Here is a 25,715-nt window from a genome sequence, read left to right on the forward strand (position 1 = left end):
CGCCTCCCCCCCCCCCAGCTCCACCCATGGACTTATGTATATAGTTGACAGCAAATTTATGAGTGCATTTTTATCAAAAAAAGCAAAAGTCGGTAACTAAACACCCTCGGCCAGATATTTACCTGCAACTTTCACCATTTTGAATCAAAGACTTCAAAGTATCTGCTGCTAGACCATGTCGCACATCCACCTAATGCACAATCAAACTATCAGTGATATGAACATCAGAGACATTTAAGCACATATTTTTCCTACTTCACCCTAAATAAGCATGAATAATGATAAGCTGATACAAAATAAGAAATACAGTTCATGTTTTAAATTTTATGTTATGCAGCCATTAAAAACCCCTAGAAAGTATAAAATACTCTGAAGTAGAAGAATTTTAGCAGATATAGAATTAATAGAGAAAATATTTGCATGCTTAGACTCCATAAAAGAGAACAGTACTGACATGAGATTGAACCGAATTTTAATGCACCAATGCAGACAATTCAGATAAGTAGACTTTGTCTTCCAGGAAAATAGCATGAGAGGAGGATATATCACAGAGAATTAGAAAAGAATGGTTGAGAGATGCTATAGCAGTGTATGCAACGAAGATACCTAGTAAAATGAAAATCAAGCTATACATAATAATTTTGCGACTAGCATGTTATGCGAGAGCGAATTTGAAGCCTCTAAGGTCCATCATATCCACAAGATATGTATTATGAAAATGTAGATATCAAAGTGGATGTGAAAGTACATTCAAAGTTGGACAAGATCAGAAGTAATAACAACACACAAAGGTGGACGTATCACATAGAGAAGAATAAATTGTGGATTGATGCCTGAGATGGTTTAACCATGTCTCAAGTAAACCTCCAGCACCAATATGATGATTGAAGGTAATAAAAGAGACGACATAGACCTAAAATCACATGTGGAATTCATCTAAAAAACTCTCGAGTTTCTATGGATCAACAGGATTTACCTGAGTACAGAACAGAACGTAAACAAAGGATTTTAGGTGATATCAACTAGTTGGATTAAATCTTGGTTGATGTTACTCTTATATCAGGTCCAGGTAGGATAAGTGTGAAATATAAAAGCTCTACTTTTAGAAAGCCCTTGATTTTCCTAAGAAGAGATTCTTTTAACATTATTGGAATATGCCATAATACCAAACCAAATACAGAGAATCCATATAACAAATCCCACTTAGTTTGGAAAAGTGGAATGGTTGATAGATGGATGGATGAATAATAAGGTCAACAATTACTTCCATTTTTAGTAGATTGCATCTTATGATTCATATGAAACATATTTTTCTAAAATCATTATCTCTCAAGTATAACAAAAAGATTACATCTAATGAATCACACAGGGAGACACCAGAATCACCTTATGTGACACACCAGCTCGGTCATAATATCTTTTTGCAACCTCAATTGCTTTGCCATCTCTGTCACAAGCAACTAAATGACCCCCTTCTGGAAGGACCAAGGCAACAGCCAAGGATGAATATCCCTGTGAGACAAGAATGACTCATATTAATGACCGATAATACAGCCAATAGAAGAGGAAAACAACACTCAATGTACTAAAAGGCAATATGAATAAATATCATCGCTGACAGAAACCTAAAATTGGTTGCATACAAGTTCATTATACTGGTTAAACACACGCAGTTAAGGACTTTCCCTAATGCATGTGTGCTTCTTTGCTTTCTTACCTTTTAGCTTTCTATCTCATCAAATTTCAAATGAAAGCAAAAACAGGAAACACATTCCGATATTTGTCATTTGGCATGCAAGATAATAATCTGGAAAAAAAAATTTCCCATATTATTCCGTATTTGATGGCACAACGAATAGGCTCTCCTCCAGGTTTGAGGGATTACTGTATCCTGGACAAGGGGTAAGGGACAGATTGCAATACAAGGAAAGTATACCAGCTAGACAAGAGGTTCAAATAGCAAACACTCACAAGCAGCGGAAGAGTTCTGTCTCCTTTTTCCTATTTTGTTCTTTATCCTTCGTCCACAAATGACCCAATTCCCCTCATACTCCATTCTACATGAGCCTTTTGTCATGAGTCCCTCTATGAAGCCCACGGTCAAGCACCTCCTCTATGATGAGATCCTCCTAGCATGCCTTCTATACTCTCTCTCCTTTTCTTCCATGGTGGAGAACTCACCCAGCAGCCAATGTACTATACTATTTTCTTCCGTGACATTTTCGGGCTAGTTTTTCTCTTTAAGCACTTCACCTCTATAAGATCCATCTTATCTCTACACTCTTCAACACAAATTGAAATAGTCCTACGATGAATACTAGGAAATATTTGTCCCTTCACGTACATCCGGAAAATTTAGAATGATATAGAGAAGGTACAAGTGAAGATCAAGTTCCCTTCCTCTCACCCTCTTTCTCTAGATTTTTGTTACTTTTGATACCAAGAAGACCAACATAAAGGATTTATTGACTAAAAAGAACCTACATAAAGGATAAGAGAGGTGCAACCTCCAATCTTGTCCATATTAAAGTACGACAGAAGAAGGTGCACATCATCAAACGCATCCAGTGCCACAAATCTAATTTATTCAATACATTGTTGTCGACTAGTCTAGGTAGCAAACACATTTCCAAAATTTTGGCATTTTCAATTTGCCATTTGTGTAGCTTTTGCAGCATAAGTTGTGAACAGCGTGTCCACATATATTTAAAGGGGAAGTACCAAACTTTTCTTTTGAATAGGAAAGTACCAAACTTTTAATATGAGGTAAGAAAAACATTTAGGCAAAAATATAAATCATGTCCATGACTATGAGTTCATAATGTAGACTTACAGTATATGTTCCCACTTCAATGCACCTTTTTGCCCCAAGAATCTGGACGAGCATAGCAAGTAATTGTGCTTGATCCGGTGACACCTAATACTAAGAACAGCAGTTAGTCAATATTGAAGTTTAGAGAATCTGTCAATCTCCTCATGAGAAAAATCATCACCGCTAATCACTGCCCTATCTTATATAGCAAAGTTGTAAGCCAATAATATAGAAGGGAAAATAAAGAATCGGTTCACCTTCAGAGACTTTTGCAGAGGGAGCACATTATTCCCTCAAGGAGCATAAAAGAGGAGAATGTGAACTTTCAAGACTTGCAATTGAAAGAGAAAAGTTTCCTCCCCATGGCCCCATGCTTTACTATAGAAGTGCATGGTCAAAAAACTCATCACACTTGACAAATTCTCTTCCAGAAAACTATAACCATATCTCATCCACTCCACTATATGATGAGTGACTTGGATTGTCTTTCATTTAAAGTTACAAAGTTTCTTCAACTCAATCTAGAGAGTCGGTTTTGCACATATCCACTTGAGTGAATTACAAAGGATAAACTTCTACAACCACAGAGTTCTTTTTATTTAATCAGACTCAGTCAGTTGTTATGTGCCGTGGAACCACACGTCCAATAAGTTCAGAGGGACAAAGGGTCATAATAACATCCGTAAATAACCTTCTTTTGGAAATGATCCTTTAGATTTTTCAAGTATGAAAGAGACACTTCGTAATTAAATACAGAAACTTTACAGGTTCTTAAAGTCTTAGACTAGAAAGAAATCATGTGCATGTATCAAAACCATGAACAGTGGGGACAGCAGAACAGAACTTACTCAGGAGGGAGGTAAAGGAATATAACAGTCAGCAAAGCCTAGACTTATGGATTACCTGCATCTGACTACCTCGCATTGTTGCTGTCTCCTCCCTAAGTTCACGCAAAATCTGAAATCCAACCAAAGAGAAAAAAATGAATACCTGATAGAGCCTCCTTCCTTTATTTTTTCTTTTAATCTTTGTTTTCCCCAAGTTTGATTCTCTTCTCAAATTACTACGGGATTGCAACCAGAGCATTTACCTTTGGTTCCCTAACATTGGTCAATATGTAGTCATACAGTGTCGAATCAACACTTATAATCTGTTTACTACCATATCTAACATCACTTGCAACAGTAACTGGACTGTCATGAAGTTTTGATGCCTGAAGCTGACAAAAGGAGAGAGCAGTTGTGGAAGACACATGCCTCGTCAAGGATAACACATCAGAGTGGTATATGGAGGGAATGAAATGGCCATTAAATTTAGGTCTAAATACTGCAAATGAATTGGTGTAGCTAAGCACCATCCGATTGGACATAGGAGAAGCAATCAACAGCCAATAGTCTGTGAGAAAGTTTAACTACCTGCAAGAGAACAAATATAAAAGGAAGTGCTTAGGAAACTATGTTGATGCGTCAGTTAGCTTCTACAGCAGAAGGCCTCTACTTCTAATCATCAAACAAGTGCAACTCAAGCAACTGTATATGGAATCACAATTTACATGGTTCATGGTTGAAGAGAGTGTTCCTTAAACAAACTTCGTAGATTTATATGGAAAGTTCTCAGAATCAAAATCTTAGGTAGGTTTGTCTTAAGGAATCTCTTGCTCAGAGTGTAAGTTGTGAGATCTTACCAAAGCAGATAAACAATGACATTTCACTAACTTGAAATAAGTCAATAACTATTAGAAATGAGTTAATCCAAATCTACATGGGTAAAAAGAAAGTCCAAATATGATAATGTAGTGTGGAAGTAAGAATAATTGTAAAACATGTTTCTAACAACTACTAGATGTCCCAAAAAGCAGAGATAGATATATGGGTCTCTATGGAGGCAAAATGATATGCAATACTGTTTAAGAGCGAACAAGAAGTGGATTCTATTGTTTCATCTTCCACTTTTTCCTAACATTGAGTTTGTTGACAAGGTACTGCAAATCATTTTTGGAGCAAAAATGCAGACGGAAGTTAACTCATTCCATAATGGTATGACTGGTTGACATAGCTGAACCTCCTGCAGTATATTCTGGAAGACTTCGAGGGTGTTTGGATTGGATTTTTCCAAATGGCTTATAAGCTATAAAAGCTAAAAGCTATAAGTTGGCCATACCCAACTTTTAGCTATAGTTTGTTTTTGTACTTCTGGCGTAAAAATAAGTGCTTAAAAGCATTTCTTTTATCTTCCCCAAAACTACAAAAAATAGTAGAAGAGCTTAAAAGCCAAAAACACATAAAATAAGCCAATGCAAACACCCTCTTCATTCAGTAAAGAGACAACCTTTTGCAAGGAAAGCTGCATTGGAAGCACCTCTGACTAGTGACACCGAAGAAAGAGGCAAGGGATCCATGGTTAGTCCTGCATCTTTTGTTCAAAAGGTAACCATATTTAAACGAATTGGCTATGGACTTCTAAATATTGGGATTTATTTTTTCCTCTTAGAAGCATGGATAAGGTAGGCTCCAGCCAGTTCAGATATACTCTTGACTTGGAACAGTTTGGCCTTCGGAAAAATACATGAGAGTGTGGAGAATATCTGGTCTGAAAGAACTAGAAGGATATTTCTAGGGAAGATTTTTCAACATCAAGTTTCAATCAGTCTGTATACTTGTAAGTAAGGATATGTCTGGAAAAGTTGAGCTTGTAAAATTGACCATTTGATGTATTTTGTGTAAGCTCCATACAGTTATACCCTAACTTTGTACAACTTCAGGAAATCCGATAGTGACACTGCCCAATCAATGAAATTCTCATCAGATGATTCCTTCACTCTTGGTTATTTGACCTGGTATACTTTCTGCCGTCTTAACTAGTGTCACTGATGCACAGTGGACAAAGATTGTTATGGCTAAAGCATGCAAGGCCTTTTGGGTGAATAAAATGGGTTTGAACAAGAGATCCTGGAGATGATCTTACGTATGGAGCAGAAGAGAAAATTATAACTTCAGCAACAAAGGGAGAAACAGAAAGAAGCAAAAAATTTCAAGGAAAAGGGGGATGGTGAGGTGAAAAATTTGATTTGCACAGTCAACTATGACAAAGGGGTCCATAATGAGGGAGAAAGAATCATGAAGGATAAGAAACTCATAGCACTCTCCGAATGAAAGTGAAATTCATAAGTTGGAACATACGGGGGCTTAACGACAATAAAGAAGAGCAACATTAAATCGTCGGTCAAGAAGTGGAATCCAGATGTTTATGTCTACAAGAAACAAAAATTAAAGAATGGTCTATTGTTATCGCAACACAGATTTGGGGATCTAGATGGGTCGACTAGGTGGAATTAATATCATAAAGACGGGGCGGAGGTATCAAAATATTTTGAATTAAAAGACAATGAAATCACATCGATTTTCTGAGAAGCACATACTCTATCACTGCAATATTTGAAGGGTTACAGGGAGATCTCAGATGGTGCTTTACTGGTGTATATGGGCCACATTCAAATCAGGAAAGAACAGATTTTTGGGATGAATTAGCTGATATTAGAGGGTTATGGACTGATCGCTGGGTAGTCGGAGGAGACTTTAATGTCTGTAGATCGAACATGAAAGGTTCAATTGCATTAGAAGATCAAGAGCAATGAGGAACTTTTCAGATCTTATTCAGTACATGGAGTTGATTGATTTAGTTCTTCAGGTGCTCACTACACTTGGTACAGGAGTGAGGATTCAACTGAAGCCTCCAGAATAGATAGATTTCTGATTTCTACTGACTGGAGCGACAACTCTGGAGCTGTGAATCAGCTTGCCCTCCCAAAAGTAACTTCTGATCATAGACCCATAGTATTGGAGAGTGGTGACTGGTCTGCTAATTCGTCATATTTTAAAGTTGAGAATATGTGGTTACAACATGATGGATTCACTGAGAAAGTCAAAGAATGGTGGCAGAGCCATAATGTTAATGGTTCCCTAGATTACATACTAGCTCAAATACTGGAACACTTGAAAAGGGATATCAGCAAATGGAATAAAGAGGAAAGTGGAAGTCAGGGCAAGCAAAGCAATGGATGAACTACTAATACATGAGCACGCAACTGAAGGCAGAATGAAGATTCAAGAGGAAAAATCTCAGATTTTGAATCTCAAACTGGAAATTCAGAGGTTGGCCAAAGCAGAGGAGGCCTCCGGAGACAAAAGTCCAGATGTTTGTGGTTGAAAGAGGATGATTGGAATATGCCCCTCTTCTCTATTTAGCCCCCACTTAAATACAAAAATTCAGTCAACAGTAAGGTTCTAGCTTGTGAAGTGCGCTCTACTCAAGCATCCTGCGTTGCATTCTTACCTCTAAACCAAATCCATGAGGGACAATCATTTATCTGCCTTGTGAAACATTTCTTGCAATTACCTCGTATAGGTTCCTATTCGTCTTTCTCGTCATCCATACACACCTACCAAGTTTCTATAGCTTTCCACCACTAACTGCTCGAACCGCGTATTTACATTACTCAGACCATTGATTTTTCACCATAATATCTTATCACCCATCTATTCTACTTCCCTTTGTATAGCTTCCAGAAACCTGACACCTACTCCACGGTTTAAAACATACCTTCTAACCAATATAAAATATGTCATAGGGTACCTAGGTCCTTTATTTGTAGTTCTTGCTTAATTGGTCTAGGATCAGGCAAAGCTATATCACAAGCCAACTTTCTATACGATCTTAAACTTCATTCACTTAAACAAACCTATAAATTACCATCAAAGTGCTCATCAGAAGCGGAGCTAGAGTATAGCTTACAAGTTCGTCCGGACCCAATAGCTTTGGTCCAAATCCTGTATTTGTCTTTAGAGATCCACTGAACATGCAAAATTTATCAATTTAGAACCCAATAACTTAAAATGGACTAGATTCCCATACCCATATTCATTCTCATTCCCTATCTTATAGCCACTGTTTATTGAAAAGGTTAAAAACATCACTACTACCAACATAACCAGACCTTACCCCTACCTTGGAAGGCAAATAAGTTATTTCCGATAGACCGAAATTAACAAAAATGAAGACAGTCATATCAAAATACTATAGACAACAACAAAATAAAAACACCCTAACAAAAATGATAATCAAAGTAGGAAAAAGCTTCAATCTTTAAATGAAATGTTCAAATAAAAAGAACCCCTTTTCTCTTCCTGAACTCAATTTCCTCTATCAGTTCAAAGATTCAAGTAAATGAAAACAGGATTTGTATGATGTAACACTAACTAACTAACAAGCAAGGCAAAAACTTTATTCAACAAAAATCAATTTGGAAGAAAAAAAATACTTTTAACCCACATTGGAACATTACCCAGAAAAGCAAAATGAAAGAGAAACAGAGATATTGACAAACCTCAAAGAAATCTCTGGCAAAAATTAGCCTAAAAATGGAGTCTTTATTTCTACACTTCACTTCACCCTCTAATATCTAATCGTATCGAAATGATTTAATATTATTTTTTAATAAAATTATGGATTTTTATATAAGTTTATAGTTGTTTTGAAAATTGCGATATTTTTTTAATTCATATAAAAATTAAAAAGAAATTATATTGAATCTAATAATTTTACATGTATGTAAATATATTCTATATAAGAAAAAAAATTTGAAATATATTCGAACTTTGATCGAAACTATTGTAACGATACTAAAATTTGAAAAGGACATTTTATCCTGCACAATTTAAAAGTGCATCTTAAACGTATATATGTGCCCACGTAGATATAAAAAATATTACATAATTATAAATACTAACGTATTCACGTAGACACATATATACCTTTAAAATACACTATTAAATAATGTAGAGATGAAATGAAAAAAATTCTCCATAAAGTTAAGTATCATAATAATAATAACGGTCAAAATTAAAATATTTTTCAAACCTATTTTTCGTTTGTATATTAACAATATGTTTAATTTAATATATTAATATATTTTATAATATTTTCAAATATAAACCTATATACTAGATCGAAAACAAATCGATATGATTGAGATGGTTTTATAAAATATTGCTAAATGACTAGAAAATTTAATTAGAATTCGCTAGAAATATAAAAAAAATTTATAATATTTTTTTATTTCAAAATAAACTAAGTTTTTAAGAAAATGTTCAAAAGGTAAAATATCATTCTGGTCAAAATTTTTTTTTCGGATTTTATATATTTTAATTTTAGTTGCTATTTATATGACAATTTTTTTTTAGAGAGAGTTACATAAAATTTATATATAAATTTATTTGAATCTTAAAATTCAAACTCGATCAGAGAATATATTAAACTTTTTTATTGTACAAAGAGAAAATTTATTTTTCTTCTTAAAGTTGCCTTAACGTCCCTAAAGAAACAAAAAGAAGCCCTAAAAAACCTTAAACCTCCAAAGAAGCTCAACAATGGCGATAACCACAAAACTTCTTCAATTGCGGCCGAAACTCAAACACTCAAAGGTAAAGTTCTTCTCTTCTTCTTCTTCTACATCAAATTCGAATCCTGAACATACCGAAACACCTAAATCTGAGCCGAATCAAACACCTACACCTAAACCATTCTCTTTTTCATCAATTGCCAGTAATCCCCAAAACCCATCTTCACAATCTGAAGCTCTTGACGAAGTAAGAAAAAGCCTTGCAGGATACCGTATCCGTACTGGTTCAGCACCATCACCCACGTCATTTAAAGAACTATATCAAAGAAATGTCAAGTCTGAAGTTCCTTACAATGCGAATCAGAGACCAACCCCAGCCCCAGCTGGAAAACTTGCGTTTAATGCAATTAGTTCAAGTCTGCGTAACTTAAGGGAGAATAATAACAACCAGAATGAGAGTAGAGGGAAGTTATATGAATCTTTATCACTTTCGCGATATATGGATAGTCTTAAGATGAGACCTGATATGGGTAAAGATGTGAAAGGGTCAGGAATGGTGATTGGTGGGAGTGGGAATTTGCCTGCATCTATTTTTGGGAAGGAGATGATGAGGGATAAAGAAGGTGATTACGAAGGGATGAAGATGGAGTTTACTAGGAACTATAGGCATGGTGAATTAGGGGAGAAGTTGAAAATGTTGAGGCCTGTAAAGAAGGAGGAGAAAGGTTGGTTTTCGTTACATGAGTTGAACGAAAGATTGATGAAGGTGAGGGAAGCTGATGAGATCGAGAGCAAGACGATGGTTGCTGGTGGCGTGTATAAGGATTTGAAAGAGTCTCTCTATATAATCAGTCAGAATGGTGATTTGAAGTCCAAGTCTAAGAAGACAATGAGTGAGTTTTTTTTTTTGAAGTGCAATTTTCGTGTTTGTTTGTAGAACCATGTATGCTAAATGTTATGGTGTGAGTGATCTAGTTAGTATTATATTATTATGTAGTGTGTATAACTGTAAACAAGCAGCCATAGGAACTTTAAGCATAAAGCTTGTGTCTTGCTGAATAACACCACACAACACACACATGTGTATAATGCTAAAAGAAATGCAAGTGTAGTTGCACCGCGGGTGTGGCATAGGGGTCAATAAATGAAACGAGAATCATGGGAGACATTGTTCAAATCCTATAGCAAAAAAATTGTTAGGTAATTTCTTCCATATTTCTAAGCATTTTTTTTTTGGGGGGGGGGGGGGGGGGATGAGCTATTTGGTATTTGTGCTGGTAGGATTTAGTCGGTACCCCGTGGAAAAATTGAGGTGCACAAAAGCTGGCTGTACAACCACTATCATAATTATATATATAATCGACAATATGTAAGTGTAGCTATTGTGGTATTAAGTATTTGGAACTATTTGAGGTCATCTACTGATTCATTCATTGATTCTGATACATATTTTGTGTGTGTATATATTTTTTTCTGATGTATCCTCAAAAAAAATATTTTTTTTCGGATGATTCTTCTCTAGGAACCAAGTTGCATAAGAGCACCTCATGAGAACTACCATGGGTAGAAAAGTTTCTCGCAAAACTTTACTCATAAGATGTAACATTTTTGTGGAAAATGTGCAAAGCCTTCACACTAAATTTTTTTTGGGTGAAGTAATTTAACTATATTAGTAAGGAATCAAGGAGATGCAAAGTTACTAGTAAAATAAAGAGCTGCATCAAGCCATTTGTAGCATTCTTGTTAGTAACTATTTGGTATAGCATAAGGAAGGACTCCTTTAGTATAGTGTCACCAAGCCATTTTTCTATTCAAAATCTTATTTTGAGTCCACTACCAGCTTTGGAAAGCACTTTCCGGAAAAAGTCATCTTGGAGGCTGTTGATGTGTTTCCAAACCCCTACACCATGTGTACCCCGGCTCCATTGGCCTCCAATGATCAAGGATGCCATGTTTGGCGTTAATTATACCCCTCTACTACCCTGCCTCATTTTGTCCAAACCTCCAAAGCCACTTCAAAAGCAAACATTTATTATGTAGTTGTAGGTTCCTGAGTCCCAAACCTCCTTGAGCCTTGGGCCGAGTGACGTTTTGCCATTTCACCAAAGGGAATTTTTAAGTTTGGATGTTTCCTTCCCAAAGGAATCTTCTCCTTAGCATATCTATTTGTTTTAGAATTGAGCTTGGCATTGGAAATAGAGATGTACAATAAGTAGGAACGCTATCCAGAACACTCTTGATAAGAGTTACTCTTCCTCCCATAGATAGATACTGAAGTTGCCATGTAACTAGTCTCTTTTCCATCTTTTCAGTTACTACATTCTAAGTCTCAGGGGATTCGAATTTTGCACCAAATGATAGACCCAAGTGGTAGGAAAGGAGCCTATGTTACAACTAAGTATGTCAGCAAATTTCTCTAGGTTTTGGACCTCGTTGCCGGGGTATATTATGCTCTTGATCATGTTAATGTAAAGACCAGAAATAGATTCAAAGACCATGAGAGTAGTATTGAGCTTATAAACTTGCTGACTATCTGCTCCACAAAAAATCAGAGTATCATCAGCATAGAGCAAATGAGATACAATAACTGAGGTTGAAGAATCCCTGCCCACTTGAAACCCTTGTATCATTGTGGCTCATTTGCCTTCGCCAGCATTTGAGAGAGGCCCTCCATAGCCAAAAATAAAGAGAAAAGGAGAGTGTGGGTCTCCCTGCCTTGGCCCCTTTTGGGAGGAGAAAAATCCCATTAGACTTCTGATTAATAGGATTGAGAACTTCACCGTTGAGATGCAGAAAAAAACCAATCTAATGCACTTGTCACCAAATCCCATTTGTTTTTGAATATTGAACAGATAAGCCAATTTAGTTGATCAGAGGCCTTCTCTATGTTCAATTTGCATAAGATCCCAGATTCACCACTTATGATTTTCCAGTCTAAAACTTCATTGGTGATCATGGATGCATCAGTAATTTGTCGTCCCTTCATAAATGCACTTCGTTGGTCTGAGATTAGCGAGTATACCACCTTTTTCAGCCTCTCAGCTAGTGTCTTCGCCAATAGTTTGTTAACACTGCCTATAAGGCTTATAGGCCTGAAGTCCTTTAGTTCCAGGGCACCTTTCTTCTTTGGGCTGAGAGCAATGAAAGTGGCATTGCAAGACCTCACTACTTGACAATTCTGATGGAAGAAAGTGAGGGCTTCCATTATGTCAGATTTTATAAAGCTCCATGATTTCTGGAAAAAGGCTATAGTAAAACCGTCCAGGCTTGGTGTTTTGTCAGGAGCACAAGATTTGAGGGCATCTACTTCTTGTTCATTGAAAGGTGCTTCTAGCTCCTCTTTTTGTTCAGCACAGATAGTGGAGCGTCCTTCAAAAAACAGCCAAGGGTCTCCAAGCTTCTTCCTCTTTGTACAACTTCTGATAGAATTCTGGGATTCCTCCCTTCATCAGCTCTTTATCCTCAATTAAATCATCCCCAATCCTCAATCTATTAATGCAGTTCCTCTTTCTACGAGAGTTCGTTATTCTCTGGAAAAAAGTTGTGTTCTTATCACCTTCTTTTAGTCATAAACATCGTGACTTTTCTCTCCATGAGATCTCTTCAACAATGGCGATTTGTTGAATCTCAAGTTTCAGACTTGTCTTCACATTTTCCTCGGGGGTGTGAGTTCTTTGTTCAACAATTTGGTCCAACCTTCCTGGTTCCATCAGTGCTTTGTGTCTTTGAGATTCAATCTGCCAAAGACCTCTGTTCCATTTGGTGATACCCCTCTTTAGGTGTCTCAGCTTCTGGACCAAAATAAATCAGGAGTGTCTGAAACATTGTAAGAATTCCAGCAATCTCTCACCATGTCCATCTGATTGTTACCACATATTCTCGAATTCTAAGTAAGAAGGTGAAGCTTCCCATTCCCCACTTTCCAGATCAATAGGCTTGTGATCAGAGAACACTCTAGGCAAGGGGTATTATTTAATGGCATTGAACATTTCAATCCATTTGGGTTATATTGGAAACTTGTCAATTCTTGAGGCTTGGAAATGAGCCTCCCCTCTTGACCAGGTGAATTCAGCTTCTTGAAGAGTAGGGTCAATCAATTCTAAGTCTTTGAATGGTATTAGAGAAGCCCATCATGGCCCTAGATCTTCTAGTACAGTTCAAGCTTTCCTCTTCAAATCTGCATACATTAAAATCACCACCAATTACCCACAAGTCAGACCACAGTTACTGATAGCTGCTAATCATTCCAAAGTTCATCTATTTCCGGATTAGTGCGAGGTCCATACACCCCTGAAAGAACCCGTTTAAAATCTTTCATTGAGACTTTCAAGTCTGCAAGATAGGGAAAAGATCCCAGCTTCAGGATCCACACAATTCCAGACTCTTTTAACTCACATAATAAGAATACCCCTTTGGTTCCAATTGCCTCGAGTTCTACCCAAGAAATGCACCTATTTCCCCAAGCCTGTCTAATTAAAGAGCTGGTCCACTCCTCAATTTTGGTTTCTTGTAAACAAATGATGTATGTTTCCCGTTTATTATTAATGAGATATTTCAAGGTGCATCTCTTATTTTTTTTGTTCAGCCCCTATACATTCCAAATGAGTGTTTTGACTCTCATCTAGAATGAGCCTTGTGAAACCTGCCCCTATCTTTCTTACCACTGCCCTCTTGAAGTCCCCTTGCTTATTCTTAACTGGAAACTATCCAGTCCAACTCTCACCCCTTGTCATTCTGTGTACTGTGTTATTAGCAGCATCATGATCCCGAGCATCTGTTAGGGGTTCAATGAGATCACTTCCAAGAGCTTCTGCAGCTGAATAACATATAATTTTTCAGCAGTTCGATTCCTGTGCAACAACGGCTCAAATGACACTCCTATATTGATAGCTTTAATAAACACCAATTGAAGTCAAACTTGGGCCAAATAAAATGTTGTTATCTATCTGCACAATGTTACTCAGAAAATGTAACATTATTGTTGAAAATGTGCAAAGCCTTAAGACTGCTATCAATGGGTTTTTGTGTTTATAATATTTTTGCAATCTTTGTACGCTTGATTAGTGTACCAATGGTCACTTTGCTAGTTACACACTTGGTTTCTTATTCATTAGCTAAAAGTGCAGTGTTCATCGAGGGTTAATATCAATACTTCTGTTCTTTGATGCGGCACCTAGATTTATATTTGGTGCTTCTGGTAAGCAGAAAATGCTTTTTGTAGAGTATAGTGAAAATATCTTTTATGATATATCGTATGTTGATTACAATTACTTTTTACAGTTCAGAGACTTGATGTCTTGGGGCAGCTGGGTGGTACTCCAAGCTTTATGTTGCATCCACCAAAAGAACACTTGGTTGAAAAGGCAAGTAACATTTTGTTCTCAAATTCTTTCTGTCAATGATTCTGCTCCTTCTAATTCTGCCCTAGGGCGTAATTGAAGTGACAAAGGTTGAGGGACTTGTGAATTAGCTTGGTATTTAAGTGGAGAATAGAGCGACAGGCCCATTATCCCGGAGTTTTGAAGACTCTGGTTGGTGTAGGGTTTGCCTCAAATGGATTTTTCAGTCGCAAGAAAAATAGCATTTTACTTCTAATTCTATTGTTCATGGCAAAGATCTCCTTCAGATAAACCCTTTTTGATTTCCAGCCTTCACTGAATAGTTTAAAGTGTTAGGTTTTGAATACAGAGTCACCTATGGAGCATTCATTTCAGAAATCATAATGATCTCTTGCCTTCAACAATTCTCTAAGCAGCAACCGTAATCTTTCCTATCTAGTAGAAGGTGGATGCATTTGGCTTAAAATTATAAAAGCAACACTTGAAAAGCATTACAGCAAAAGGTGAAGGCAATCATACTAGTTATATTTTGCTTTACCATGTCAATAAAAAATAATGGCTTGATCAGAAGATGTATAGTCCAGACTAAATTGCTTTTTGTCATATTGTGCATCAGTTTGGCCTGTTCTTTTTAAATTTCGCAATCAAGAAAAAGAAATTATAGAAGGAAAAGGGGAGGCACGGTTGATAGTGGTCTTGATTTGCAGCCATATTTTACAGAAACTCATCCTTGATTTCTTATTCTCTTATTGTTTCTTTCTGTTTGTTACTTTGTTTAGTACAACAAGTAGCATCAGTGATCTGATATCTATTGTCAATGCGGCTGTCATACGTTTAAGTGAATGTATAACTTATCGACAATTTTGAACAGTTCTTTCACCCAGATAACATGTCATCTGGGGAAAAAATGAAACTGGAGCTACAAAAAGTTAGAGATGAATTTAAAATGTCAGAGTCAGATTGTGGATCTGCTCGTGTTCAAGGTTAGTGATCTAGATTTATGATGTCTTGTTTTCTAAGGTTGCTACTTTTTTGTTTTTACTACCTTTAGTTTCTAGTTTTTAACTTCATGGCTTACAGACCTCAAGAGTTCAGACTTGACCATGTATGTACCTTTCTTTTGGGTAAATAAAGTATTTCATACCAAATGAGCATTACAGATCAGTAACACAAGCAAACTGGACAACTCCCATTCTCTGCTATTACTACCAGATCCTTATTACAGTATCACCAATTTAGCTACGCATATTGCACCTACACAGGATAGAAATTCAGAGTTTGTAATACATTGCTTAGTCTTGGTTTTGTTCTTCCTCTTATAAGCACCTCTTGAACAACCTGTTTTGCCAGCATTGCAGAGGTTCTTGTTAGCTTCTGGAAAATTTGTTGGTTCCTTTCCTGCCAAATAAGATAGACACTTGCAGCGAATGCCATCCTATATATCTCAGCTTGTACTTGCTTGACTTTGCACTGCGAATTTGCCCAAATTGCTTCCTCTTCCCATCCTTTAGCCTACCTATTGATACTTTGCCAATAGAGTATCTTCTGCATACCTCCTGAGTCAGTCATGCCCTCTTAGCTACCAACCATACAAAACATTTGATCTTGGTTGGTGCTTGGCTTGTCCATACATATTTCCATCTAGCCAATCTGAGGCCTTGTTGAGTTCCCATTTCTTTCTTATAGAGCTTGTTAACTGTGAATCTTCCATCCTCAGAGTGTACCCACGAGACTGTCTGACCTTGCAGCAAAACCATTAAACTCATCGATTACATGTAACAATTGTGCCACCCTATCTATTTCCCAGTCATTGAAATGTCTCGTGAAATATATATCCCAACCAAACAGCCCCTAATGGTGAATTCCGGGGACCGAGTGGGATTAAGCGAGATATTGCAACCTATTCCTTTTTTTTGGGGCAACATGTGTATAGAGACCCCAAAGTTCTTTGTAGATCTCCTGTCGTCCAGCTTCTAATACCTTAATTTTGCTGTGATAGATGTTATTTCTCTTGAACTTGTTAAAGAAACATATGTAAGAAAGTTGCTCGAATTTGATTTTGTTTAAAGTTAATACTCAAATGGAAGTTCAAGCCACATATGTGCTGCTCCAATGATATTTATAGTTTCTTACATTGTATATTAATGTTAGCCTCCTTTTTTTTGTTTTCAGTGGCTCAGCTTACAACAAAAATAAAGCACCTTTCTTCAGTTCTTCACAAAAAGGTGAGTTTTCTGCTGGATTTACCCAATTGAGCATCTTTTGTAGGAATATGCATATCACAAAAACTCCATTTTTAGCACATTGTTGGTCATTGTCATATGGTTTAGCATCATTGTTCTTGAAATGCCAACTCAGAGGAAAAAAAGAGTAGATGACGTTCACTGCGCTAACGAATTGCAAACACTTGTCATATAAGATGGTCCATTAATCATTTATCTATTATCTTGTCATAGAACTTCATTACTTTAGATTGTGAGCTGGTTATTTATAGGGATCTTTACGTAAGTAGCTAGACGTTCACTGTTTACTTTTTCAAGCTGGTATACATAGATTATACGTGGTTATGCATGAATTTTTATATTATACATCTGCTGGCTAATATTTTTCTATACATTGTCGTCAATTATCATTTTTTTAAGGATAAGCACTCTCGTAAGGGTCTACAACAAATGGTTCAAAATAGGAAGAAGTTATTGAAGTATCTGCGAAGGACAGATTGGGACTCTTACTGCCTCATTCTTTCTAAGCTTGGCCTCCGAGACAACCCAGATTACAAGTTCTAGACCAGCACATATGACATAGTACTTGAATGCAGTTTTTCTTGGCAGATTGCCGGAAGCTTTTTCCATACTAAAACTTCTCTCGGAGAGGCGATGAGGAGGATGAACTTTTGTTGTTTGGTTCACTACCTCCCAAGGGAAGCTCATAACTGGTCTTTGAAAGGAGAGACAAATGTAAGATTACCATGTTTTTAATTTATTTTTTTTATAACAACGGTGTCTAGAATAACTTGCACGCACCAGGACGTGTATGTAACTCTGTGTACCAGGGCCTCATGACATTTTTAACTTTGTGATAGTTTGAAGAGTGAAATTAACAAGTAGCTCACTCAGTAATTGGTCTTCAAGATCTTTTCCTTGTTTGAGTTTTGCTCCGACTCTTCAAAAATGTCTATGGGTGTGTCGGATTTTCCAAAAATAGTATATTTTGAGAGAATACGCCATGAGTGTGGCATTGAAAGTGAAGAGTCCGCACAACTTAGGTGGCTACTGGCAAGGTGTTTGATTGATTATTGTTTGCTTCAAAAATTTCCAGGATGAATTGTTCTAATAAGCTTAGCCTTTACTCTTCATGATATTTTCTTGTGTTATTTTCTCTTACTTTTTGAGAGCAATTTGGCAAACCTACATATATACAAAGGAAATTATTTTATTATAATATTGTTCTAACTCGATAATAGGCGTATGTAAATTAACTTAGCATTGAGGTGTGTTTTAATACAAAAACGGCAAGGTTGTTATATTCCAATAGTTTAGGGGCAAAATTGAATCAATTCACCAATAATAAACACATATTTACTAAAAAAGGAAGGCAAAATTGTTCCATTTTCCATAATTTAGGGGAGTTTTTGGCTTTTCTCTTAATTTTAGTCATTCATTAGTTTTTAAAAACATTTTTGGGGGGCGAAACGAAAACGATGGGCATTTTTATACTAAATTAAATTAATTAAGTAGTTTTATATTCAAGGAAATTCGAACTCACGACTTTTAATTAAGAACAAATAAATACTTATCATTCTACCGAAACCTCGTTGGTAGGTTTTGGAGCTTTGTTTTGGCAGTTGGGTGGATTGTATAAATGTAATGAAGGTGTGTGCACTAGGTGAACAGTTAGTTTTGATATTAATTCTTGGTTGTTCTGAGAATTAAAATTCTCAAAGTTAGAAGATTTGTTTGGCCATAAAAATTAAGAATGGTACCAAAGAATCCACAGAGAATTATATTGCACCTTTTTGTGTTTCCAATTCAGTGTTCGGTATTTGTATTAGTTTTTAATCTAATTTGGTGTTTGATATTCATATTAGAGCCCGACTAAATTCAAATTTGAAAAGTCCAACATTGGGAGGTAACCTAAGACCTCTTGATTAAGAATGAAGGAGTACTCAACCCGTTATTGGGGGTAGGGTTGAGTTAGGATTTTTTCAAGCCCATTAAAAACTAGGGCTTATAAGCCCAATCCTTATAAGCCCTTGAGGCTTGATCGGAGCCGGAATGGGGTCGGTCTATTGGCCAAAACAATTTGTTCAAGGGTAACATACAATAATCTGATGAGCTAATTACTTAAATGTACATTATGTTGTAATATTGTAAATCTTAGCAAATTTTAGTACGTCTAGATACATGTATCTCAAGATTTATAAACTAAAAATTAGGTTAATTTGTTATATATACACTCTACCCAAGCGGATTCGCATGTATTTTGGATATATAGAGGAATCTCACGCCCTCGTCTCCCTCTCATCTCACTTGTCACTCTATTATCTCGCTCGCTTATCAGGAATAGTGCATCACACCAGATACATGTATCTCACATATCTAGTATTCTAGATACATGCTAATTACACTAGAGTTTTTGCTAGTGTTATTGAAATAACATCATTGTTTGCCATATTTGATTTGAAAATTTTCTCATTTTCTTGATGTTATAGAATTTTAAGTTTGAAAAGAAAAAAAAAGAAGTGTAACCCAAGTATACTCAGATTTTCTTAAATATCAAACCAAGTCAATTTTCTTATTTAGTTGACTTGACTTGTAGTTTATTTTGATTTTCGATTCAATTTTGTTCAATCATAATCAGAATATCCTAAGACATTGAATTAACTAATAATTAGACATATCCATGTTTTATTTATAAACAAATATCCATGATTACATGTCATTATAAATTTTTTATCACACATAATTTTTCAAAGATTCACTATTATAATAAATCACCAAAATAGTAGAAATTGACTATTTTTTGATTAATTTTTTTACATGCTATGAATAATTTCTTCACGTCAAGAATCTTTTATACAAAAATAAACTTATTAATACCATTTATATCATTATACTATAAAATATAAATTTGTGGGTCATATTTTATATTGCGGTCCATGACAGAAATTATTAGCCATCTTTGTCTAAATCGCTGGCAAGAGCCTTTAAAACGAAAAGAAAATATCATAAATAGCTAAGATGTGAAAAATGTGTTATGTTTTTCTGTCTCTTTGATTGTTGTGGTCACCAAATTAAAAGTAGGGAAAAATTTAATATACGATTCAATTTTGTCATTTAGCGTTGATTTATATTTTATCATGAAAGTGGCTCATCATATCTACTCTATTGTTACTCAAACTACTGATATATATCTTCTTTTTTTTCATATAACAAAAGCGAAAAAGTTATTTCAAAGTTTTTTTTTGGTTGAAGATCTATGATCCACACAATTTTTGTTAAAATTAAAAAATATTTTTTTTCGAAAAAATATATACAAGCCACTTTTATAATGGTAGAAATATATGTGAGTTGCTTTTATAATAATGACATATCAATTTTATATGACAAACGGATAACTTAGAAGGGACAGGAAATGAATGATAGCATAAATACTTTTTTTTTTCATATAATTTTTTTTCAAAAAAAAATACAATTACTAAAATAAATTTATCTTTGTCCTTTTAACTTTTTTTTTTTGTTAAATCTTACTATACAGCCTTATGAAATTTGTGTAATTAGGTGTCTAATATACACATATTACATGAGATGAAATGTGGCTTTTAATATACCATGGTGAAATTAACTCTTTTTTATGGTAAATAAATTGAAGATTTAAATTTTTTTTTTGGCCATAAAAATTAAGAATGGTACCAAAGAATCCACAGAGCATTATATTGCACCTTTTTGTGTTTCCAATTCAGTGTTCGCTATTTGTATTAATTTTTAATCCAATTTGATGTTCGGTATTCATATTAAGCCCCGAGACCTCTTGATTAAGAATGAAGGAGTACTCAACCCGTTATTGGGGGATAGGGTTGAGTTAGGATCAAGCCCATTAAAAACTAGGGCTTATAAGCCCAATCCATATAAGCCCTTAAGCCCTTGAGGCTTGATCGGAGCCGGGATGGGGTCGGTCTATTGGCCAAAACAATTTGTTTAAGGGTAACATACAACAATCTGATGAGCTAATTACTTAAATGTACATTATGTTGTAATATTATGAATCTTAGCAAATTTTAGTACGTCTAGATACATGTATCTCAAGATTTATGAACTAAAAATTAGGTTAATTTGTTATATGTACACTCTACCCAAGCGGATTCGCATGTATCTAGGATACATAGACGAATCTCACGCCTTCGTCTCCCTCTTATCTCGCTTGTCATTCTATTATCTCGCTCGCTTATCAGGAATAATGCATCACACCAGATACATGTATCTCGCAAATTTAGTATTCTAGATACATGCTAATTACACTAGAGTTTTTGCTAGTGTTATTGAAATAACATCATTGTTTGTCATATTTGATTTGAAAATTTTCTCATTTTCTTGATGTTATAGAATTTTAAGTTTGAAAAGGAAAAAAAATAATTAGTGTAACCCAAGTATACTCAGATTTTCTTAAATATCAAACCAAGTCAATTTTCATATTTAGTTGATTTAACTTGTAGTTTATTTTAATTTTCGATTCAATTTTGTTCGCTCATAATCAGAATATCCTAAGACATTGAATTAACTAATAATCAGACATATCCATGTTTTATTTATAAACAAATATCCATGATTACATGTTATTATAAATTTTTTATTACACATAATTTTACAAAAATTCACTAATATAATAAATCACCAATATAGTAGAAATTGACTATTTTTTGATAAATTTTTTCACATGCTATGAATAATTTCTTCACATCAAGAATCTTTTGTACAAAAATAAACTTATTAATACCATTTATATCACTATACTATAAAATATAAATTTGTGGGTCATATTTTATATTGCGGTCCATGACAGAAATTATTAGCCATCTTTGTCTAAATCGCTGGCAAGAGACTTTAAAACGAAGAAAAATATCATAAATAGCTAAGATGTGAAAAATGTGTTATGTTTTTCTGTCTCTTTGATTGTTGTGGTCACCAAATTAAAAGTAGGAAAAAATTTAATATACAGTTCAATTTGTCATTTAGTGTTGATTTATATTTTATCGTGAAAGTGGCTCGATCATATTTACTCTATTGTTACTCACACGACTGATATATATCTTTTTTTCATATAACAAAAGTGAAAAAGTTATTTTAAGTTTTTTTTTTGGTTGAAGATCTATGATCCACACAATTTTTGTTAAAATTAAAAAATAATTTTTTTTCGAAAAATATATGTGAGCCACTTTTATAATGGTAGAAATATATGTGAGTTGTTTTTATAATAATGACATATCAATTTTATATGACAAAGTTGAAGGATATATCAGACTATTTTTTACTTATTTTTAGCAAAAAAAAATTTTTTATCTAATTTTTTTTCGAAAAAAAATTCAATTGCTACAATAAATTTATCTTTATCCTTTTAACTTTTTTTTTTGGTTAAATCTTACGATACAGCCTTATGAAATTTGTGTAATTAGGTGTCTAATATACACATATTACATGAGATGAAATGTGGCTTTTAAATATACCATGGTGAAATTAACTCTTTTTTATGGTAAATAAATTGAAGATTTAAAATATTTTTTAATATACCATGGTGAAATTAATTCTTTTTTATGGTAAATAAATTGAAGATTTAAAATATTTTTCTGTCTTTAACATCTTTTTTCCCCCCACAACAATAACGTTAATTTTGATAGTAATTAATTATATCTTTTATAATACGTAGAATGATATCATTATTTGAATGTATTACTATTTTAAAAGGGAAAAATGCACAAGTACCCCCCTCAACCTATGTTCGAAATCTTAGAGACACACTTATACTATACTAAGGTCCTATTATCCCCCTGAAATTATTTTGTAAGTAATTTTCTACCCCTTTTCGGCCTACGTGGCACTAGCTTGAGAAAAAAAGTCAATCAGCGTTGGACCCACAAGATAAATCCACGTAGACCGAAAAAGGATAGAAAATTATTAATAAAATAACTTCAGGGGGTAATAAAACCTTAGTATAGTATAAGCGTATCTCTGAGATTCCGGACATAGGTTAAGGGGGTACTTGTGCATTATTCCTTTTAAAAGTGAGTTAAGAAACAAAATATGAGTTGTTTTTAAAATTTGACACATAATTATAAATTATATTTTAAATTTCATGATCAAACATCTGATTTTTAAATTAAGTAAAATTTCTTTTGAAAAAATATGTGAATTGTAATTTTTCTAGTCAAATGGATAACTTAAAAGTGAAAAAAATAAATAAATGACCACACAAGAACTTTTTTTCAAACAACTTTTTTTAAGAAAAAAACACGAGATTGCTACAACAAAATTACCTTTGTCCTTTAATTTTAAAAATAGTAGAAAGTTGAAAAGTACTTCCTTTCCCTATATTAAAAATATTTGTTTACTTTTAATTCTCACTTTTAGTATATCAAAAAATATTAATTACTTGTTTTAAATTATTTATCAAGACATAAACTTACATATTAATTGATATGAATGCTACGATAAAATACTCATATTAATTATTAATTTAAGTAAAATATAAAATTTAAAATGAATAAATAAAAATAAACGGACCGTGAAAAATATAGATAAAGCGCATAAAATATTTTTTAATATTTCTTCTTCTCTTTTTAATCAAAGAATAAATGTCAAATATTTCATTTCATGTTACACTAATTTATTAGGAAGATCTTTAGAATTGGGCATTAGTAACAATGATTTATGTTTTAAACATTATATTAAAAGTTGATTAATTATGATAATAAAATTAGTCAAATTGTAATTGACAAAAGGTCAAAACAGGAGACAAAATAAAAACGAAATTGATATATAGATTGATTTACGTTATTTATTACATAATAAATAACCATCAAAATTAATACTTCTCAAATATTTCCTAATTTGATTCTCTTTTTACTTATTATTTTGACAAATCAAGAACTGACAATATTTTTTTCGCATATTCTTAATTTCTTAATATTAAGTTAATGTCTTTGAAAAATATAATGAGTAAATATCTTCAAAATCACTATCAATTAATAGAAATAAAACAGTAAAACGCACCATATTAATAATTATTTTCTTAGGTATACGATATACCAAATCAAATTAAACAAGTAAATAAAACGAACAGAGTAACGATAACTTTTTAACTTTCTAAATTTTTAAATTTTAAACTGAATAGAAATGAATAACTAAGAAAATATAATTAAGAACTTAGACTTTCTCATACATCACATAAATAAGATTTTTTTTTGTCAAAAAAATATTATTTTTTTTTAAAAAAAAAGGAGAAGATGAATATCAATTTTACAAGTGTCAGAGCTTTAATTTTGGTTGTTGGGTTGGGTGAATAGTTAGAAAAACGTGTTAAGTGTGTATTAAGTGAAAAATATATTGGGGTAATGTACCATTTTCTCATCAATTTATACCTAATAAATAATTTTTTTTACCATTAAAATATCACTAACAGATTTTAGACAAACTAAAGAAAAAAAAATAAATTATTCTTTAATTTTTGGCTTTAAACATGTCACCACAGGAAAAATTGAATTTAAAATATTATCAAAAAAATAAAAAGATCATTTTTTTTCATAGGGAGATTGATATTCATTTTAAAGTTAGATTTGAAGGATAGTTATATCAGTAATCAATCTAAGCACTCCTAATATATCGAAATTCACGGTATTAGTAGTGCATGCATTATTTTTCTAATAATACACAAAGTTGATATACATATTTTTAGGAAACTTTCACATATATCCACTTAAAAAGAATTAATTACTCTCCATAGCTATAGTTTGATAATTACAATTTGTAGCTACATGTTATATGGAGGAGAGAGACTGGCGAGACTGGGAGAGAGAGGAGAGAGGCGAGAGAGAGGGGCAAAAGAGTGGGAGAAAAGTAAATTATATATGTATATTGGTTAGATAATTGTATATTATACATATGTATTTGTATATATGGCAAGAGACATTGGGAGAGGGATGAGAGAGGCGAGCAATACTTGGAGAGGGATGAGAGAGGCAAGCGAGATCGAGAGAGGGAGGAGAGAGGCGAGCGAGAGAGGGTAGAGAGTGGGAGAGAGGTGAATTGTATATGTATATATATATATGTATATTTCGGCTAATTATATATATATATAAACGCGACTAATCATACAAATTCGAAGCCAGTCCACGTAATTAATGTTAATGTTAATAGTGAGTGATAATTATAGCAAACTATAGCTATGATTAGTAATTAATAGTACAAATTTGCCTATATTTTTTCTAATACACTCTATTAAACGGTTCCTTATTGCGCTAGCCGGGCCCACATATAATTTCACTTCACTTCAACTGGGCCCACTAACCAAGTGTCAAAATTTGAACGGATTCTCATACAACTTTTATTGGTTATGTCAAACACAAAATAAAATCTATCAACTTGTTTATGTGACTATATATACTATGCTTGTTATATGTTCAAAGCACCAACAAAAAAATAAATTAAAAACACTTTGAGATATTAGTTTTTATTAATTATAATTTGCAAAATGGCAACTACTAAATCTTTTTTAATTTTAGTTTTTATGATATTAACAACTACTAGTTCAACACTTGCTACGTTAGAAGAAATGGTGACCGTTCTTAGTATTGATGGAGGTGGAATTAAGGGAATCATTCCCGGTATCATTCTTGAATTTCTTGAAGAACAACTTCAGGTATCGTAAATATATATATACAAGTACGATGTTACTTGTTATTTTTTTTTACGCTTGAATTGTATTATTTCGTTATTTATTAGTGATAATGATTCATAATATAATGGTACTTCTATTATCGACAGGGTTATAATAAAGCTAATTATTATTCAAATAAATCACGGTTTTCTTATGTTACAACTATTTACTATTTTTTTAGTAATTATTTTTCATTTATTCATTGGCTTTTGTATCGAAGTTTTATATATATATATATATA

At 33.7% G+C, this 25,715-nt stretch overlaps 3 protein-coding genes across 6 annotated transcripts in view; 2 read left to right on the plus strand and 1 right to left on the minus strand.

Moving 5' to 3' along the window:
- LOC107028573 (O-methyltransferase MdmC-like) overlaps positions 1-8,291 on the minus strand; it is a 9,940-nt gene extending 1,649 nt beyond the window's left edge. For 2 of the 4 annotated variants that reach the window (XR_003579952.1, XM_015229684.2), the window contains exons 1-6: positions 8,196-8,291; positions 3,903-4,227; positions 3,716-3,769; positions 2,834-2,917; positions 1,387-1,512; positions 123-190 (exon numbers count right to left, since the gene is read on the minus strand). Coding sequence is in view for 3 of the 4 variants with exons in the window: in XM_015229684.2 (XP_015085170.1) it covers positions 123-190; positions 1,387-1,512; positions 2,834-2,917; positions 3,716-3,769; positions 3,903-4,181 (611 nt within the window). In the remaining variant the exon portion in view is untranslated. Of the gene's footprint in view, positions 1-122; positions 191-1,386; positions 1,513-2,833; positions 2,918-3,715; positions 3,770-3,902; positions 4,228-8,140 lie in introns of all 4 variants that reach the window. The other 2 variants (XM_015229685.2, XM_027918970.1) reach the window with 2 other exon arrangements.
- Positions 8,292-9,237: 946 nt separating this feature from the next.
- LOC107029101 lies at positions 9,238-17,708 on the plus strand. Its single transcript, XM_015230418.2, has 5 exons — positions 9,238-10,102; positions 14,490-14,572; positions 15,420-15,531; positions 16,721-16,773; positions 17,191-17,708. The coding sequence occupies exons 1-5, from the start codon at positions 9,238-9,240 to the stop codon at positions 17,332-17,334; spliced, it is 1,257 nt and encodes a 418-aa protein (XP_015085904.1). The 3' UTR covers positions 17,335-17,708.
- A 7,536-nt stretch (positions 17,709-25,244) lies between these two features.
- The window catches only part of LOC107028583 (patatin-02-like), a 5,916-nt gene continuing 5,445 nt past the window's right edge, over positions 25,245-25,715 (plus strand). The window contains exon 1 of the mRNA XM_015229703.1: positions 25,245-25,456. Within this exon, the coding sequence (XP_015085189.1) occupies positions 25,289-25,456 (168 nt within the window). The 5' untranslated portion in view covers positions 25,245-25,288. The remainder of the gene's footprint in view (positions 25,457-25,715) is intronic.

The sequence above is a fragment of the Solanum pennellii genome, chromosome 8, assembly GCF_001406875.1.
Source record: "Solanum pennellii chromosome 8, SPENNV200".
NCBI classification, from domain to species: domain Eukaryota; kingdom Viridiplantae; phylum Streptophyta; class Magnoliopsida; order Solanales; family Solanaceae; genus Solanum; species Solanum pennellii.